Below are 19,325 nucleotides of genomic sequence, written 5' to 3' on the forward strand. Positions count from 1 at the left end.
CTTCAGGAGCAGATAAAGGGCTGCTAGAGTGGGCACCTCTCCCGTGGGCTGCGGGAGCTGACCATGGGCCCAATCCCAGAGGGTTGTGGTCCTCCCACCCCAGGCTTCAGCCCTGCTGCAGTAAGCCCTGGGGCCTCCCACCCTCACACGGTCCTGGAGGCTGCTGGGCTAAGCAGCTGGAGACTCCCCTTGCTGCAGTGAGGGCGACTTGGGGAAATGAGGCAACTGCAACCACTGCATGTTATACCATTGGCGTATATACACACGTCACAATCTGCTGTGTACCATTGGCATGCACACAACACCATATCACTGCTGTGTACTGTTGGCACGCACACGCACACGTCACAATCTGCTGTGTACCATTGGCGTGCACGCACATATCTGCTGTGTACTGTTGGCGTGCACGCGCACTCACATCACTATCTGCTGGGTAGTGGTGGCATGCACACGTCACTATCTGCTGGGTAGTGTTGGTGTGCACGCACACATGTCACTATGTACCGTTGGCGTACACACAGGTCACTATCTGCTGTGTACTGTTGGCATGCAGGCACACACACACGTCACTATCTGCTGTGTAGTGGCGTGCATGCACACGTCACTATCTGCTGGGTAGTGTTGGCATGAACACACGTCACTATCTGCTGTGTACTGTTGGCGTGCACACACGTCACTGTCTGCTGGGTAGTGGTGTGCACGCACACATGTCACTATTTGCTGTGTACCATTGGCGTGCACACACCCACGTCACCATCTACTGTGTAGTGTTGGCGTGCACGCACACACGTCACTTTGCTGTATACCGTTGGTGTGCATGCACACACTTCACTATCTGCTGGGTAGTGTTGGCGTGCACACACACACACAAGTCACTGCTGTGTACTGTTAGCATGCACGCACACACGTCACTACTGTGTAGCGTGCATGCACACACGTGACTATCTGCTGTGTAGTGTTGGCGTGCACGCACACAAGTCACTGCTGGGTAGTGGCATGCACACAAATCACTATCTGCTGTGTACCGTTGGCGTGCATGCACACACACACAAGTCACTATCTCCTGTGTACTGTTGGCGTGCACGCACACTATCTGCTGTCCTTCAATGTTGGCAACTCCATGGGGCAGGTTTTAGTATCCCAATTTACAAGTGAGGAAACAGGCCGGGCGCGGTGGCTCAAGCCTGTAATCCCAGCATTTTGGGAGGCCGAGACGGGCAGATCACGAGGTCAGGAGATCGAGACCATCCTGGCTAACACGGTGAAACCCCGTCTCTACTAAAAATACAAAAAACTAGCCGGGCGAGGTGGCGGGCGCCTGTAGTCCCAGCTACTCCGGAGGCTGAGGCAGGAGAATGGCGGAAACCCGGGAGGCGGAGCTTGCAGTGAGCTGAGATCTGGCCACTGCACTCCAGCCCGGGCGACAGAGCAAGACTCCGTCTCAAAAAAAAAACAAAAAACAAGTGAGGAAACAGTGACCTCTTTCAGGGGGGTTAAGTTCTTATGAAAATTGTAGTTAATACTTATCGAGGCCGGGCGCAGTGGCTCACGCCTGTAATCCCAGCACTTTGGGAGGCCGAGACGGGCGGATCACGAGGTCAGGAGATCGAGACCATCCTGGCTAACACGGTGAAACCCCATCTCTACTAAAAATACAAAAAACTAGCCGGGCGAGGTGGCGGGCGCCTGTAGTCCCAGCTACATGGGAGGCTGAGGCAGGAGAACAGCATGAACCTGGGAGGCCGAGCTTGCAGTGAGCCGAGATTGTGCCACTGCACTCCAGCCTGGGCGACAGAGCGAGACTCCATCTCAAAAAAAAAAAAAAATACTTATCGAACATGAACAATTTCCTAATAGCCGATATACCCAGCTCACATTTCCCAAATGACTAAATTAGCACATTCCCGGTGGGTTGTTGACAGCATGGGAAGGCGGAGCCCATGTGTCCCCAGCCTCCATCCGTAACATGCCCCTCCTTTTCCGCCATTCGTGTAAGGACCCCTGGGAGTTTGACAGTTGTGTACCCCACATTCTGCCTTTGGCCGGCTGCATCCTTGTGGTGTCAACAGAACCCTGTTTCCCCTGTACTTCTGTAAAGTGAGGTGTGGTGCAGAGGCCTGATTGGATTCCTAGGAGACTTCAGGTGTCAAAGCATCTGGCCACTGTGTGGGTCCGGGGTAGAAGCAGGGGTCCTGTTAGGAGGCTTCTGCAGTGGACAGTGGGAGGAAGAAGCTGAGGGGAGGGTGAGCAGCTCGGTGTGGACATCCAGCTGTACCTGCCAAGCTGCAAACTGGGTCTAAAGCGTGGGTTCAGCAGGGCCACAGGCCAGGGAGATATATAAAGAGTTCGCTGAGCACTGCTGATTTTTAAAAATTGATCAAGAAGAAATGAGGGTGGTGCCTGGTTCCTGGACCCAACAGGGAGAGGAGGAAGGAAAAGCAACAGCGGAGGGCAAGGTCAGAGAAACAGCAGGCAGGGGGAGGACCCGGGGCTGAGTGCTGCCAGGACGTCTGGGGGTAGGCTGAGCCAGCCCACGTAGTGGACCTGTAGCCCCAGCCATCTCCCACCCACCTTGCCTAGAGATGACCGCTTTGAACTCTTCACTTCATTCTTTATTTTTAAATTTTGCTCTGTATTTTTATTTCTAACGTGAATTATTCTCGATTTTTCCCATTTTGTTGTCTCCCCCACCCCCAGTACATACGTGATATTCCCGTCTACCACCCTGGCTAGAGTGCAGTGGTGTGATCTTGGCTCACTGCAACCTTCGACTCCCAGGTTCAAGCGATTCTCCTGCCTCAGCCTCCCGAGTAGCTGGGATTACAGGTGCCTGCCACCATGGCCAGCTACTTTTTGTGTTTTTAGTAGAGACGAGGTTTCACCATGTTGGCCAGGCTGGTCTTGAACTCCTGACCTCAGGTGATCCGCCCACCTTGGCCTCCCAAAGTGCTGGGATTATAGGCATGAGCCACCGCGCCCGGCCTCATGTATTTAGTTTTCTATGTACTAGTCACTAATTAAGTCCTGAACTCTCTCCTGTAAATCTTAGTGCATTCAATCACTTTCATCCCCTTGAGGGTGTCTCTCCTGAGCCTTCTGCCTGGCTCAAGGCCCCTATTCCTGTGGCTCTCCTACATTTGATCCTTGATGTGGTTCATGTCTTCCTTTTTCCTGGTCTCCACTCTCATTTTAGTAGTATTTGTGTGTCCACACACACCAGATTCCAGGGGGTCAAAGTCATCTCCCTCCCAGCCATGCACACACAGCATACAGCTCTTGCAGATACCCCTTTGGGATGCCGGGCATCATATACCTGCCCCATTGTACATACACAGGTGCGTATTTCCCTTCTTCCACATTCACACAGCCTTCCCCATGCAGCATGCTCTCACACACATACACACACCCTGCTAGCAACACCCATACATTCCTGTGGGAGAAGGGGCTGAGGCACAGGAGGTAGAGGTGGGAGGGGAGGCAGAGATGGGGAAGGGGCAAAGGGCTCAAGTTGGAGGGAGATACTGTGTGGACTGACTTAAAAAAATGGGTCCCGGCTGGGCGTGGTGGCTCATGCCTGTAATCCCAGCACTTTGGGAGGCCGAGGTGGGCAGATCACTTGAGGCCAGGAGTTCAAGACCGGCCTGGCCAACATGATGAAACCCCATCTCTACTAAAAGTACAAAAATTAGCCAAGCATGGTGGCGGGCGCCTATAATCCCAGCTACTTGGGAGGCTGAGGCAGAGAATCGCTTGAACCTGGGAGGCGGAGTTTGCAGTGAGCCAAGATCATGCCACTGCACTCCAGCCTGGGCAACAGAGTGAGACTCCATCTCCAAAAAAGAAAAAAACAGTCCCTCCACCTACCTGCCTGCAGGGCTGCCTGGTTAGGGCCAGTGTTTATTGCCTGGGTGAGTCCACCCCCTGCCAGTCCCCAGCTCCACCCAACTCCACCAGCCGCTCCAGTTCCCTTAGGGATGAGGGCGGGGCAGGGGTGAAAGAGGACAAGGGCAGAGGGACTTGGGAATGGGGAGGGCTGTCAGGAGGCCCCAGGTGAGGGGCATTTCCCTAGGGCAGTCACCGGCCCTGAGCTCAGCTGGCGTGAAGGAGAATGTCCACCTCCCTCATGCTGACTTGGAGCAGCCTTGTGCCCACACAGGCACCCGGGCATCCAGGGCTCAGAGGAGAGCCAGGACCTGAGGCCGGAGGGGGGTAGAGCTGGCCTGAAGTCTTAAGGTCTGAGGCCACAGGCCTCCAGCAGGTGCAGCTCAGGGGACCGTCTCCTGGCCTTGCAGCCCCAATCACAGCAACCCCAGGGCCCCAGAAGGGTCTAGCCTTGCCTAATTAGCTGGCTTCCCTCCCTGCTGTCCACAGGCCCTGTGGTGGGTGGCAGGGTGAGGGCCCCCCCAGGAGGGCCCCAGTGCCTGGCGGGTGAGTAATTCTATTTACCTTTCCTCAGAGGCCTCCTGTCCCCTCATTTGCCCCAATTAGTCCGGCTCTGCCCGAGCGGCTCCAGCCCACGTGGCCCAGGCACGGGCTGTAAGCACCCCTTCCCCCAGGGCCCAGTGGCACCTCCCAGCAGCTCCTCAGAGCAGGGGCACCTGGCTGGCTCCCTCCCCAGCCCATGCACACACCTCAGCAGGTCTCACAGCACCTACCGTAGGGACCACCCGGAGGACGGACCACAGGCCCCTCATGGTCTTCCACCCGGGACTTGTCTCCACCCCCACTGTGTGGTCCCTGGGCCCTTAGGTTCAGGGTGTGCCGCAGACAGTGGGAGACCCCACCCTCAAGCACCTCCTGTGTCCAGCATGCAGGAGGCAGCGCTTTCCTGGTGCTCCCTGGCTGGCAAGCAGGGCACCCACCCACCATGCAGTGGCAGGAGGACTGGCGTAGGCTGGACCTCTGTGTGGCGTGCCGCGGGTCCTGTGCAGAGTTTGGGCAACCTGCACTGCTTCGTCACCTAGACCCGAGGCAATGTTCAGGCCCATTTCTTCCTGCTTCAGTCTGCTCTGTGGCCTGCAAACTGCCCGAGGGGGCTGGAGCTGAGATGAAGTGGAGGCCAGGAGGCTCAGAGGAAGGGTGGGCTGGTGAGCCAGGTACCAGTGTCCTCACGGCCTCCAGGGAGAAGATACCCTCTGGGTGAATCCAGTGCTCGTGGGGTGGGTTGGGGGACTGTGATGCCTCATGCTCCCTTAGCCACTGTGCCCCTCACATCTCTGCTGGTGAATGGTGACCCTCTGGTGGCCAAAGCGTCCAGGGGGACTGCCCGCCAGAACCAGGATGGGAAAGCGGCCAGGGCCTGCTCAGATGGGCACAGGTTGGCTGCCTTCGGGATCTTCTGGGGTTCCAGTGCCAACTCTCTGTGAACTGGGACAGCAGGGGTCTTTCAACAACCCACACTGGCGCTGACCACCCACTGCTGTTCCATTCCCACTGCTTCAGCCCCACATTTCCAGCCCTGCCTTCCAGGACATGCGCGGTGACCACGTGAGCTCTTTATTGTTAGAGAACATCTCCACACATGTAGCACATGCCAACATACATGGGGACACTGGTGAGCAGTTCACAGCACAGCCCCCACCCCCGCCCTGGACTCCTCAGCTCACCCCTGCACCAGGGACAGGGCAGGTGCAGGGAGAGGAGGCCCCATCTCGCGGACTGCCACACTGGGGGTGGGAGATAGGCGGGGACTGCTGTTGGCTCCCTGCCTCAGCTGGGCGTCCGGTTCTGGGTTGTCCAGCGATGCCCTCTAGGTGCCTGAGTCCAGCCCTAGCTGGGGTCCCAGCAGGGTTCAGAGGGGTTCTCAGTCAACCTAGAGAGGCCACCAGCCAAGGGGATCTCCGCAGATGAGTCCTGGCTGCCACCACCCCTCCCAGACTGCAGCTTCTTGCCAGGAAGGCCTCGGCCAGGCGCAGATGGGGCCTTGTGGTTGCTGGTGCTCCGCTCCTCCTGCAGCACTTTGCCCAGGCGCCAGCGGTGCCAATGCCGCCGAAGCTCCGACTGCACCTGGGGTGGGGGGTGGGGCAGGCCAGTCCCGGGGTCTGCCTGTCCTCTCTGCCCCACCGGGACCTGCTGTGGGCCCCGTCGGAGATGCCCAGTCTCCACTCTGAGGCGTGCAGAGCGACACAAGCTCCCTGCTGGGCACAGCTATGCCACCCAGCATCGCCACGGAAAGCATAGTCTGCAGACACCTGGGAACCCCCACTGTGGACACCCTAGCGATGGGGCTGAGGCCAACCTGTCTTGGGGGTCTGACACCCAGCGCCACGGCAACTGCATCCAATAAGAGCAGGTGGAGGGAAAGGCTTGGGCCACATGTGTTCCAAGCCCTGGGCAGGGGTGGAGCTGGCATCCCTGTGCCACTCTCTGCCCCTGACCCTGACGGCCAGGGCTGATGGTCTCAGACGCCCCCACTCCCACCTACCTCCTTGTTGAGGAAGCAGTAGAGGACAGCCACCAGCAGGCCCTGGAGAGAGATGGTGGTCAGGGGTGGCATGCTGCGCCCCGGGTGGGGGAGCCGCGGGCAGGCAGGCACCTGGAAGGAGCTGAGGAAGAGGTCGAAGAAGAGCTTGGCAAAGCGCAGGGTGCCCTGGGCGTGCTCGTCCGTCACAAAGGCGAAGACCACTTCGTGGACACCCAGCAGGGGAATGAGGGTCAGTGTGGACTTGGCCAGCCTACAGAGGCAGAGCCTGAGTCACCCACCACCCTCGCCCTCCACCCGCACCATCCACGTGGAGCTTGGAGTCCCCACCCCCAGCTGCCCTCTGGCCCTGAGGGTCTCCAGGTCTCGAGGCGCCGGCCCACCGTGGCACCGCACCCACCGGAACTTGTAGTCTGTGTGGTGCATCTGCTGCGCCCGCAGCTTGGCCACGAGCAGGTGAACAATGCGGACGAAGATGAAGAAGTTGATCTATGTGAGAAGGGCACGAGTCAGGGGCACCCTGAGCCCCAGGGGACAGCTCTGTGCCCTTGGAAGGCCCCACCTGACCCTCGTGCAGGTGGGTCTGGCAGCCAGATAGGCCCTGAGCCACAGAGCCCTGGGGCTGGTGGGCACCCAGCCAGGGAGGAGCAGCCTGGCTCAGTGCCTAGGGTGCTGGCCAGTGTCCTGGTGTCCTGTCTGGGTGCCAGCTCCCTCCTGGCCCTCCCAGGCAGGACGCTGCTGTCTCCTGGGGCAGCCTCAGGACGCCAAGGGAGGAGGGGCCTGGCTTGCGTTCCTTGCTCTTCATTTCCTCACCAGGATGGCCAGGAAGACAGGGGACCGTGGGATCCACCAGAAGCCCATGTTCTTATTGCTGGTCCAGCACCTGTGAGGCCGGGCCACTCACAAACTGGGGCACAGCCCCCAGCCCCTCAGCCCCTCAGCGCCCCGGTCCCGATCTTGTCAGGATCTAATTCAGGCCTCAGGAAAGGAAGGTAGAAGGTCACGAATGACCACCCTCCCCAGGCACCAGGCTCATCCCCGGCCCCTCCCTGCCTCGGGCCAGAGCTCCACACCCCAGGTCCCCGGCCCCTTCCCCGGGCCATCCGGCCACTCATACTCACTGGTTGTTCTCGAACAGACACTTGACCACCACCCAGGGGATGATGAACAGCATGGGGGCACCTGTAGGGGGCAGCAGCTGTGGTCTCAAGGCCCGGCCAGCCTGCCCCGACCCCCTCCCGTGTCGGCCCACTCACCCCAGCCGATGCCCAGGTAGAGGCTGAAGAAGCTCCTCTCAGGGAGGGTGGCCAGGCCCAGCAGGTTGTGCAGGTACAGGCCCTCCACCAGCAGCCAGCAGTAGTTGGCCACGACGCCATATTGCATGAACACCGCGGCCACACGGCAGCCGGCCACCGCCTGGCACAGGTGCAGTGTGAGCGCGGCCACATGGCCACCTGCTGGCTGCCCACCCACCTGCCTGTGTGGGGCCGCTGACGGGGACTCACTCCATCACTGAGCCAGCTGCGGACACTGAGGTCGTCGCCAATCTTCTGGCTGTAGCGGGTCCTGAGCAGCCCATCGATGACCAGCACGGAGCTGGCCTTCAGCACGAAGGACACAAACAGGTTCGCATGGATGGCGTTGCGGGTGCAGTGCAGCTTGCTGTGGGGACAGCCAGTCAGCAACCGCCCTCCTCCCTGCCCTCTGCGGCCGCCCCGGGCACTGGTGGGATCCTACCTGAGGCCCCCCAGGATGGCCAAGGCGAGGAGCAGAGCCCCCAGGGACAGGCTGTAGCCCACCGTGTACATCACCTGGAAGCTGCTGTACATCTTAGCCACCTCCTTCTGCGAGTTACAGTGGCCTGTGAGGGCCGGGCGGGGACCCCCATGCCCGTTCCCATCCAGCCCCACCACACCCGCCTGCCGCTGACTGACCTGGACCTCAATCTCCTCGCCGTCCATCTGGCACTGAGAGGCGTCACGCCAAGGCTGCCCCCGGGGTCCGCGCACCCACTGACCATCGGGCCCACATCTCTTGAACACGAAGCGGTGTTGCACTGCAGGTGTTGGGGGAGGCTGGGGTCAGCCCCACCCCTGGGCCTGCCCCTCCCACAGTTCCTCCCCTCTATGGGTACCTTTGTGGTACCAAGGCAGGTACCAGGGGCAGGAGATGTTGGCCGTGGTATTGGCGGGGGTGTCTGGCCAGCAGGAATACTTGTCGAAGGTTCTGTTACAGACCAGCTCTGCAGGGCAGGGCAGGGTAGGAGAAGGGGCTCCCTCAGCAGGCCTCTTGCCTCTCTCTGGAAGCCTGAGCTCGGCTGTCACCTCCCCCAGGACACGACCTGGGCTGCTTCCTCCCCCCCGACCTTCACCTCCCCCATCTGACCTCCACCTTCCTCACCTGACCATCCATCTCCCCTGGGCCAGCCTCCCCTAGCACTCCCAGCCCATCCCAGAGTTCCAGCTCTATAGGACACCTTCCCTCGGAGAACCCCCATCTCAAATGTCCCCCAAACCCACACTGGGGTCCCCCATTCTCCATGACTTTCTCGCAGTACCTCCCTCTCTGGGGGCGGAACCCCAATGCCATTTTCATCCATCCCAGGTGCACTGCCAAACCTGTGGCTGCCACACCCGCTGCCCTCTGCCCAGTGGAGGCTGCCTCCCTCGTCTGAACTGTGGCACTGCCTCCCAGGTAAGTCCTCCAGCCCTAGCCTCGCCCTGCACCCCAAGTGTCCAGGCCATGATATGCACTCTCCACCCAAGCCCTCCCAGGCCCGTGTGCTCTGCTGACCCTCTGGGTCCCACCTCCCACGCCCTGGCACTGTCTGCCCACTGAAAACTCCATGGGGCTATAGGCGGTATTACGCGTCTGGGCCGGGGGGCACGCAGCAGCAGCCGGTTCTGGGGCAATTCCACTGTTCTGTTATTTCCTGGCTCTGCGGCCTTAGGCAAGTCCCCAGCTCTGTGGCTCAGCTACCTGGCTATCTCACCTGCCCATGGTGGTGGGGTCTGAGGAGTGACAGAGCCCCTTGGCGGAGTCCTCAAGGCCTGCATAAGCACCCAGGAACCTTCCCATGAAGAGAGCTCAGGAAAGGCTGAGGCCAGGCACAGGCTGAAAGGCTCTGGGTGGGGGCTCACCCGTGGGAGGGGGCAGCAGGCTCAGGTTGTGGTGACACTGGTCACTGTAGAGCTTCCAATTCTCAAACAGGAAGTCCATCACCTGAGCGGAGGGGGCCTGTGGCTGGGGGACACATGCACAAGCAGCCATACAGACAGGCAGGCAGATGGACACACAGATAGGCAGACACGCAGACGGACAGACAGACAGACAGACACGCAGGCAGGCAGACAGACAGGCAGACAGGCAGAAAGACAGACAGGCAGACAGGCAGGCAGATGGACAGATAGGCAGACGGACAGATAGGCAGACAGGCAGACAGACAGATAGGCAGGCAGGCAGATGGACACGCAGGCAGACGGACAGCCAGGCAGGCAGGCAGACAGAGAGCCATCAGTGTGCAGTCCTCAGGAGGGCCCCTGGGTGCTGAGGGTGCTGTGAGTCCTCACCTGGCAGGCCAGCAGCAGCAGCAACAGTAGCAGGGGTCGACGTGGCTGACAGGGGGGCATGCCTCTGGGCAGCTAGCTGCCTCCCACATCTGGCAGGGGCTGCACAGCTGGGGCAATGCAGTCCTGGTGGGTGTGCGTGCTCCTCCGAGGGCAGCTGAGTGGCAGAGCAGCAGAGCCTGGGGAGCCCTGGCCAGTGGGGGGGCCCTCCCCTTAAGCTGCCCCTCTGAGCCTCAGAGTCCTACGGATAAAGAGGGAGCTGGGGGCTGGGCATGGTGGCTCACGCCTGTAATCCCAGAACTTTGGGAGGCCAAGGCGGGCAGATCACAAGTTCAGGAGATCGAGACCATCCTGGCTAACATAGTTGAAACCACGTCTCTACTAAAAATTAAAAAATTAGCTGGGTGTGGTAGTGGGTGCCTGTAGTCCCAGTTACTCGGGAGGCTGAGGCAGGAGAATGGTGTGAACCCAGGAGGCGGAGCTTGTAATGAGCCAAGACGGAGCCACTGCACTCCAGCCTGGCAGACAGAGTGAGACTCTGTCTCAAAAAAAAAAAAAAAAAGAGGGAGCTGGGAGGGAGGAGACCCCAGCAGGAGTCACTCCTTGCCAGTAGGAAGTGGAGCTGGCTTTCCTGCCACCCAGGGCTGGCTGGCTGGCAGTTCTGAGGGTCCCAGAGCCCCTTGTCTCAGTGCTGGTGGCAGCCACCCTCCTGCTGGGTGACCTAATGCTCTTGGCAGGGGACCAGCCTCCCCAGATGCTGACCTCCTCCCTCAGTTGACAGCCCCCCATCGGTTCCGGTCCTCACCATCCTCCTCACCTATTCTTTTTTTTTTTTTTTTTTTGAGACGGAGTCTCGCTCTGTCGCCCAGGCTGGAGTGCAGTGGCCGGATCTCAGCTCACTGCAAGCTCCGCCTCCCGGGTTCACGCCATTCTCCTGTCTCAGCCTCCCGAGTAGCTGGGACTACAGGCGCCCGCCACATTGCCCGGCTAATTTTTTTTTTTTTTTTTGAGACGGAGTCTTGCTCTGCCACCCAGGCTGGAGTGCAGTGGCCGGATCTCAGCTCACTGCAAGCTCCGCCTCCCGGGTTCACGCCATTCTCCTGTCTCAGCCTCCCGAGTAGCTGGGACTACAGGCGCCCGCCTCATCGCCCGGCTAGTTTTTTGTATTTTTTAGTAGAGACGGGGTTTCACCGTATTAGCCAGGATGGTCTCGATCTCCTGACCTCATGATCCGCCCGTCTCGGCCTCCCAAAGTGCTGGGATTACAGGCTTGAGCCACCGCGCCCGGCCTTTTTTTTTTTTTTTTAGTAGAGACGGGGTTTCACCGTGTTAGCCAGGATGGTCTTGATCTCCTGACCTCGTGATCCGCCCGTCTCGGCCTCCCAAAGTGCTGGGATTACAGGCTTGAGCCACCGCGCCCGGCTTCTCCTCACCTATTCTTAGCCCCTGGGAAAGTTGGCTTGCCAGGCTGACCCAAGCCAACGTGCCGAGCCTGAGGGTGGCGGTGCCCAGACCTTCCATCACTTGGCCCCAGTGCCACGGTGAGCAAAGTGGCTGGGCTGGCTTGCAGCTGTGCCAGGCCAAGTGTGTGGGACCCACACTCGGGGGTCTGTGTCACATGCATGCCCCTGCCCAGCACTGTGTTGCCTAGGTGCCCCATGGGTGCCATGCAAGGCTCGGTTGGGCTTCCTGGGTCCCATGGGACACTACAGGCTGGCTGCACATTCCTTTGAGATTAGCACTGCCAGCGCCGGCTCAGAGGAGGAGCTGGCCTAGGGTGGGGGCACAGGATGGGGAGGACAGCCCCCGTGGTGCCTGCCAGGGCTGTGGGAGTCACAGCACCTGGTCCCAGGCCAGAACCAGCGTCTGAGCTGGGAGTTCGGGGTGGCAACAGCTCCACAAATTGGCTTTTCACTGCTGCAGAGCCTAGTTTCTGCACCAACCGAATTCTGTGGGAGAAGCAGGGAGGGTCTTCCCGTGGGGCCTGTGTGTAAGTGCCGGGGCCCGCGAGTGGCTGGCTGTGAGCCCCCAGGCTGCGATGAGCTCTTCTTTGGGGCACCCTCAAACGGAATAAGAGGTGTGGATGGATGGCTGGGCAGATGGAGGGCCGGCCAGCTGGAAGGCAGTGCCAGGAAGAAGCCGGGGAGAGGGACGAGGAGAAGGGCGAGGGCTGCAGCTAGAGCAGAGGATTTCCGGGCAGGGCTGGACAGCTGGCTGCCATGGGACAGCCTGGATTTTAGCCTCCTCCAGGCAGCTGCTGGGTGAGCCTGCGTGGGGCCAGCACCACCTGGGGCTCCTCCTGCTAACAGGGCCTGAGATGCACCAAGCAGGGTGACAGCTGAATGACAGGGACAGGCACCTGCGTCACAGCCTGATAAGGGGCTCCCAACCACAGCCCTTGGGCCCTGGGCTCAGGTAGGGGCCGATGGGAGGCAGGACCCGTGCATCGCTGATCCCCAGTCCCTGAGCCAGGTAAGCAGCCATGCAGGCTTAGTGCTGGGGCGAAGGACCCACGGAGTAGGGAGGGGGCTCTCCCTGGTGGAGAAAGCAGCAGGTGGGTGGGGGAGGAGGAGCGGTTTTGGCGTCCCCAGCTCTGGGGTCACCCAAGGGGCCTTATCTTTCCTGATTCTGCTCAAACAGCCCCATCTGCTGCCACTGCCCTGGGCGGCTCTGGCCACTGAGCTGGGCTGGGTGAGGAGCAGCAGGAGCCGCCTCTCCCCGCTGTGCACACCCCCAACCCAGAGGGGTCCTGGAGGAGGGGCCCTGGAGGAGGGGCACTGCTAGGTCGGCAGGCTCAGGGGTGCAAGGGAGGCCTGGGGCTCTGGGCAGGGGACGAGGAGAGAGACAAAGAGCAACTGGAGCAGGGTGGATGGTGGCGATGCAGGCAGGGGCCAAGGAGGAAGGACACTGGCTGATAAGCTGTTCCCTGCCTGGGGGCCCTGCAGTGGGATTGGGGACATGTGTGCTCACCCTGGGGAGAGGACAGCCCAGCCAGGAGCTTCCTGGGCAAAATGACAGCCCCTTAGAGCCCAGCGTGGCCAAGCCTGGCTCTGCCCCAACTCTGCCAGAGAAACAGGAGCCATTCAATGACTGCCATGTTGACCCCAGAGCCACTGGGAGCACCCCCAAGCCAGTGCAAGAGGAGATGGCGCCTCCACACACAAGGTCCTCCAGTGCCCAGGCCCCACCTTCCAGCCGTGCATGCAGTCTGGAGACCCCAGCGAGCTGAGGGAGCGGTGGGCTGCCCAGTCCCCCAGGCCTTTCTTTGAAGCAGTCAGGGCCCAAGAGTGGGGAGGAAGAGGGAGTGGGGCTCTCTGTGTCCCTCCAACCTTAACAGAAGGTTGGGAAAGTGGGGCTGGGGATCCTGGAGGATTCCCCCGACAGCTCAGCATCCACAGGCCACAGGTGGGCTCCCCATCAGGGCACCCCTAGTCCTGGATCCCTAGGGGTCAGGGCCTCTGAATACAAGAGGTGGGGTGGGGGGCAATTCTCCACTGGGTCTCTGATAGTGAGGCAGGAGGTGTAGAAGTGTGGGAGTCCTCTGTTCCCTGCGGGCGGTGGGTCCCATGTGGGTAGGGAGACTCCAGCCCCTCATCCCAACAGGGGTGGGTGGAGCCGGAGGGTGGGCCAATTTCCAGCTGAGCACCCAGGAGAGAGCCCGGCCTGGAGAGCAGGGCTGAGACCGCTGTGGTCCTGGGACGGGGATGATGATTTAAGTTCCCAAGTGGGGACCCTGCCCTGTCACTGAAGGTGACACCAGCCTGAAGGGAAAAAGGGAGGCTCCTCTGATGATCTCACCCAGCCCTCTCCCCCGACAGGAGACACTGTCACCCCCGGGCCCCCGTCAGGCTGGGATCAATGTCTGTTGACTGAAGAATTGGACAGAAACTCCCAGCTGTGGAGGTGCCACTCGGGGCTCCCCATGGCCGCAGTGCCCCTTATTACCCTGCTGGTGACGCTGCTGGTAGGTGGTACGACCCACCAGGGACCCCACCCTCAGCCTTCACAGTCCAGGTGATCAAGCTCCTTCTCAGGCCTTGGAGTCAGCTGAGAATTAGGGGAGGGGTTCCCTAGGTACCCAATGCGGGGGGGTTCCCGAGGTGCCCAATGAGGGGGCTCCCGAGGTGCCCAATGTGGGGGGGTTCCCGAGGTGACCAATGAGGGGGTTCCCGAGGTGCCCAATGAGGGGGGGTTCCCGAGGTGACCAATGGGGGGCTCCCAAGGTGCCCTGCCCGCCTTTCCTAGCCCCTCCACCGCACACCACCCCCTTCCTCCCTCCCACAGCCGCCTGCCGGGCCACACCAGCCACCACCAGGCCTTGGGGCCACCTGAGCTCCACTGCCCCGGCCCCTTTGCAGAGCTGGCACCCCCTGTCCTGTCCCATGTCCGCCCTGGCAGAACACGTGACTCTTGGGTGCTCCTGGTTCCCTCAGGCTCCACCAATTCCCACTGGGGGTGGCTGAGGGACCCGCAGACCTGGAGCTGGGTCCCCAGGATGGGTGGAGCGGCCACTGGTTCAGGAAGGCAGCCGGGCTCCCAGGGCGTCCGCAAGGGGCCTCTCAGACGATTTAAGGGGCCAGGATGTTTTTGTGAAACCAGAGAAGGCAGCGGAAGGTCAGGGCACCAGGGCGGGATCAGGGGCCACAGGCTGTTGACAGAGCCCGATCCCTGAGCCCTCACCCCGTGGGGGCGGGGCAGGCCTGCGTGCCGGCCTGGGTGCGCCCCGACCCCCCAACCCTCATGCCCCCAATAGCAAGGGCAGAAAGCAGCCCTGGCCGGTCCTTGGAGCATGCGGGCGCCGAGAGGGCTGGGGTCGGTCGGTTCGGCGTCGGAGCATAAGCCCGGTGGCCGAGTCGGGCCGGCGGCGGGGGCGCCGGAGAGGCCGGAGCCGGGCAGGGCAGTGACCCGCTTGCTGGGGTCAAAGTCGCCAGTGTGGGCCGCGGCAGAGGAGCGGCCAGGCGGGGCGCAGACACCCCTCACCCCATCCCGGGCCGCGTCGGTGCCACCGGGCAGTCCTGGGGGCAGGAGCCCGCCGAGGGCAGCGAGCGCTGGTGAGACCCCGTGCCTCGGGGGCGCGTCCGCGGCCCTTGTGCGCTCCCAGGCGGCGGGCCCGGGGCCCAGAGCCGGGAGTGCGGCCGCCGCAGGGCGCCAGGCAGCCAGCGCCATCCCCGCCCCGAGCCGCGCCCCCCGGGACCAGAGGACGGGGGAGGGGCTGAGACCCCTGGACCCGCCCGACGGTGCGAGACCGGGTGGTGTCCGAGCCGGGGTTGGGAACGGGGGTGTCCGACGGGACTGAGGACCGCACCAGCCCAGGCCCCGGAGACCGCCCGGCCGGCTCCCTCCTCCCCGCGCCCCCAGCCCCGTCGCGCCAGCCCCGCCGTCTCTGCCGCCACCGGCTCGGCTCCCGAACGTCCCCTCGGGGCCGCGGCCCAGGTGCTCACCGCGCGGCGCTGCTGGGGGCTCGGCTCGGCTCCCCGCCGTCCTCCGGGCGCGCTCGGGTCGGGCGCCGGTGACCGCTCGTCTCCGCGGCGCCGCCGGATCGGGGTCGGTGCAAACTTTCCGGCTGCGACGCAGGGCGAGGGCGGCGGCGGAGGGCGGGCGCGGGGGCGGCCCCGCGGGGGTGGGAGCGACAGCCGAGGGTCCCCGCCCGCCCTCCGCGCAGCCTCCCGGCGAGCTTCGGTCCTGCCCACCCTGCGCGGGGAGCCCCGGCGAGCGCCTGGTACCCGCGGAGCGGACCCCGCCCCTGGCCATACGCAGACCCGGCGCCCTGAAGCCCACCCCGCGCCCCACAGACCTTTGTCCCACGGGTCCTGGTTCCGCAGACCCCAATCCTGCAGACCCCGGACCCCGCGGACCCTGGCCCGGCAGGTGGTGGTCGCGATGGGTCCCGGCTCCCGGCGGGGACACCCTGGGACGTGGAGGGGCGCGGCGGGGCGTGGGGGCGGCGGCTCAGCGCCCCTTCCTCTCGCTCCCTCCGCATCCCTGGGCGCCCCCTCGCCCGCTTTCTCTCGCGGCCCCAGGTTCTCACCGCTTCTTTCCTACTGCCTTCCTGATTTTCTGGAAGGACCGACACCCCCGCTCGCCCCCACCGCGGCTCCGGGTTCCTTTCCCTGCAGAGCAATGGGGGCTGGAGTGGGGCCGACATGGGTGGGCCGGCAGGGCGGTCCCTGGGGTGCCCTTTAACTTTTTTTGTGCCACATTTCCCGGTCTCCGGCCAGTCCTGTCCTCTAAGGCACCTCCAGCAGCGCTGACCCTGGTCCCCCACCTGCTGGTCCTGCGGCTGCGGGGCGCTCTCTCCTCCGTCCCACCCCCTCCCTCCACACCACCTCCTTTCCTGGGAGTGGAGAAGCCCCAGCCAGAACCCCTGCCTTCCCCAAGAGGCACGCTAAGGGGGGCATTCTCCCCTTCCTCGTTCCTCCTAAAGCCAACATCACGCCTGGCTTTGGGGCCGCCAGAACCTCAGCCCGCGTCCCTCCCCTTCTACCTCCAGCCGTCCCTGCTCTGTGCCCAGTGATCTTGGGGTCACCACAACCTCATGGACCTCACGTTTCCTGGCCTCTGGGACACTGATGGTCATGCCTTCCTTCTGGAAAGTTCTTCCCCAGGCTGTGGGTTCCAGGATGAGCACTCTCCTCTTCCCACTTCCTCCCCTTCTCCTTCCCCTCCTCCCTTCTCCCTGGAGAGGTCTTCCTCCAAGTCCCAGTCTTCTTCCCCCCCCAGACCCCTCCCGCTAACACTTGTCTTCAGTGTCTGTCTCTGTCCGGATGGTGCCTCCGCCCCCACTGAGAACCCTCCCTCTGGCGTCTCCACTCCAGCTCCGGTCCTGCTGCTCCTGTATTTCCCTAGATCTGTCCTGGCCACCCTCATCCTGGGACATGCCCTTCCCATGGAGGGCTCCTTTCATAGATGCGGTCCTTGGTCTTGGGGGTCCTTTCTCCTTAATTCTGCTTCTGTTTTAGGGGACTTTGGGACCCAGAGTCCTAACCCCAGCCATTCCCCCTCCCAGGGGCCACTTCCCTCTGAAGCTTAGCCCAGCTCTGTGACCCCCACAGGCCTGCCCCCACCTGGTCCTCACTCCCCTGCATAGCCACACTGTGGGGGCTCCATGCTTCCCGGCCCATAGGAAGCCCTGTTCGCGGAGAGGGGCATTCTGTTGTAGTCCCAGCAGTGGCCAGAGGCAAAAGTCAGAAGGCAAAGGGCATAAAAGTTTGTCTCTACCTGCCAGCATCTGCCCTTGCTACCGCATCCTCTCCCCTCTGCACCCAAACCATCCCTCAGCTCCTGCCCCCACCTCTTCAGAGGCACAGACAACAGGGTTCTGATCTTGGCCCCACCAGCCTCAGTCTGAAACCTCCGTGAATGGGGGTGATGGGATGATGGGGACCACCTCCTGGTGGCTGCAGGGACTTGGGTGAGGGTGTTGCAGGCTCTGCCTAAGTCAAGTGCTGCGGGGCTGAGGAGACAGTGCCCGGCCCTGGAGAGGAGTCCTCCCTGCCCTCCTGTGTCCAGCTTTGTTTCCTGGAGGACAGGTCCCTGCGGAGCAGAGGCCCAGCAGTCCCAGGTAAGCGCTGGGTGGCTGGAGTCTGGTACCCACAGGAAGAGAAGTAGAAGAATAAATTTGGAATGTGCGAAGGGGGCAAAACTTGAAATGTTCGGATTCAGTGTGGGGAAGGAGAGGGAACAGATGGGGTGGGGACCCTCCCCTGGGCTGGGTGACCCTTATTTATTTGACTGAGTCCATGACAAGATTCTTTGCTTGAACAAACTGTCGTCTGGCTTCAGAACCTTCTCGCAGGCTCATCTGCATTCTGCCTTGTAAAAATCCAGATTTAGCAAGAACTCCTCTAAGTCAGTTTGACAAGAAGCCTCCATCCCCCACATCTGATCAGGGTCCTCAGCCTCCACCACCCCCAGGCGATGTCTGCTCACCCTGACTGCCTTCAGTAAGCTTCCTGTTACCTGGGTAGGGTCCTCAGCCTCTGTCACCCCCAGGCAATGTCTGCTCACCCTGCCTGCCTCCAGCAAGATTCCTGTTACCTGGTAGGGTCCTCAGCCTCCGCCACCCCCAGAATCCTCCAGACAGGTGTTTCGTCCCAGTTATTTTCCACCCACTGACCCCCCGTGCTCCTGGGATCTAAATCCCCACTTGCCCATGCCACATTCAGAGTTGAGCCCAGGTCTATACTAAAATCTTTTCTCCCCTATTACAATAGTCCTGAACAAAATACGTTTTTTGGCCGGGCGCGGTGGCTCAAGCCTGTAATCCCAGCACTTTGGGAGGCCGAGACGGGCGGATCACGAGGTCAGGAGATCGAGACCATCCTGGCTAACACGGTGAAACCCCGTCTCTACTAAAAAAAAAATACATAAACTACCCGGGCGAGGTGGCGGGCGCCTGTAGTCCCAGCTACTCGGGAGGCTGAGGCAGGAGAATGGCGTGAACCTGGGAGGCGGAGCTTGCAGTGAGCTGAGATCCGGCCACTGCACTCCAGTCCGGGCGACAGAACGAGACTCCGCCTCAAAAAAAAAAAAAAAAAAAAAAAAAAAAAAAAAAAAAAAAACGTTTTTCAACTGCTATCCAGTTCTGGTTTCCCTTACATTGGTGAGACATATAAACAGAGGGCAGCTGGGAATGGAGGGGGCGGGGCCTTCCCACGCAGCAGTGGGGGTGGGGGGACCTGCCCTCCATCCAATCCCTAGGGCCCTCCTCATTGCAGGGGGCCCTCTTGGAGGTGTGCTTGGTCCTGCGCTGCAGGGTGTGCTGGAGTGGGGCTGGAGGCTGGTCTGCACCCCCAATCCCTGAGATGTGGGTTTGTCTGTGCTGGGGATTCTGGAGACGGCACCTGCAGAGCTTAATTTTGGCGTTCGGCGAAACTTCTGGAGCCCATACTGCCCGCAAGGCTCGGTGCCTGCCAGCGAGACTCAGAAGCCCCACCCTGGAGTTCTGAAAGAGACTGATGAGGAGGAGGAACGAAAGGGGCAGCCGGAAGCCAGGGTGGAAGGACCGGGGTGGGAGGGGAGGCTGCATCTGGGTCCAGAAAACGTGGAAATGCAGGAAGGGAAACAGGAGGGTGGTGGGGCCGCCCCTCAGAGAGAACCTCGGTGAGCATTAAAGGGCATTTTTCCCCAGGTGTCTTTACTGTGCATTAATATATTTTTACTTTGATACAGTTTTGTAACCAGTGTTTCTCCCCACAACCTATAACACCAGCATTTCCTCACATTAATAAGAAGGCCCCTCCACATCATTAGGCAGAGGCACTTAGTATTTGACGGTGTGGGATGGTCAGGTTTTACTCAACCACTGCAGTACTAAGAAAGGCGCAAATCTTATGACA

The 19,325-nt window shown here is 61.5% G+C and overlaps 1 protein-coding gene across 1 annotated transcript; it reads right to left on the minus strand.

Moving 5' to 3' along the window:
- Positions 1-5,477: 5,477 nt before the first annotated feature.
- Positions 5,478-15,546, minus strand: GCGR (glucagon receptor). The gene is made up of 14 exons (XM_030923655.1): positions 15,429-15,546; positions 9,991-10,228; positions 9,562-9,664; positions 8,556-8,663; positions 8,356-8,477; positions 8,159-8,265; positions 7,927-8,083; positions 7,678-7,837; positions 7,543-7,603; positions 7,235-7,304; positions 6,822-6,910; positions 6,536-6,674; positions 6,425-6,466; positions 5,478-6,006 (listed from the first exon to the last, which is right to left on the minus strand). Exons 2-14 carry the CDS (start codon positions 10,048-10,050, stop codon positions 5,770-5,772), a joined length of 1,455 nt encoding a protein of 484 aa, XP_030779515.1. The 5' UTR covers positions 10,051-10,228; positions 15,429-15,546; the 3' UTR covers positions 5,478-5,769.
- Between the last annotated feature and the right edge of the window lie 3,779 nt (positions 15,547-19,325).

This window comes from Rhinopithecus roxellana, chromosome 19, assembly GCF_007565055.1.
Source record: "Rhinopithecus roxellana isolate Shanxi Qingling chromosome 19, ASM756505v1, whole genome shotgun sequence".
Lineage (NCBI taxonomy): Eukaryota > Metazoa > Chordata > Mammalia > Primates > Cercopithecidae > Rhinopithecus > Rhinopithecus roxellana.

Coding starts and splice junctions, on each gene's coding strand:
- GCGR (XM_030923655.1), bottom strand. CDS start 10,050: ATGCCCCCCTGTCAGCCACGTCGACCCCTGCTACTGTTGCTGCTGCTG. Junction 8,478..8,555: donor CCTGCCTTGGTACCACAAAG/GTACCCATAGAG, acceptor CAACACCTGCAG/TGCAACACCGCTTCGTGTTC. Junction 6,911..7,234: donor CTGTCTTCCTGGCCATCCTG/GTGAGGAAATGA, acceptor CTTCTCACATAG/ATCAACTTCTTCATCTTCGT.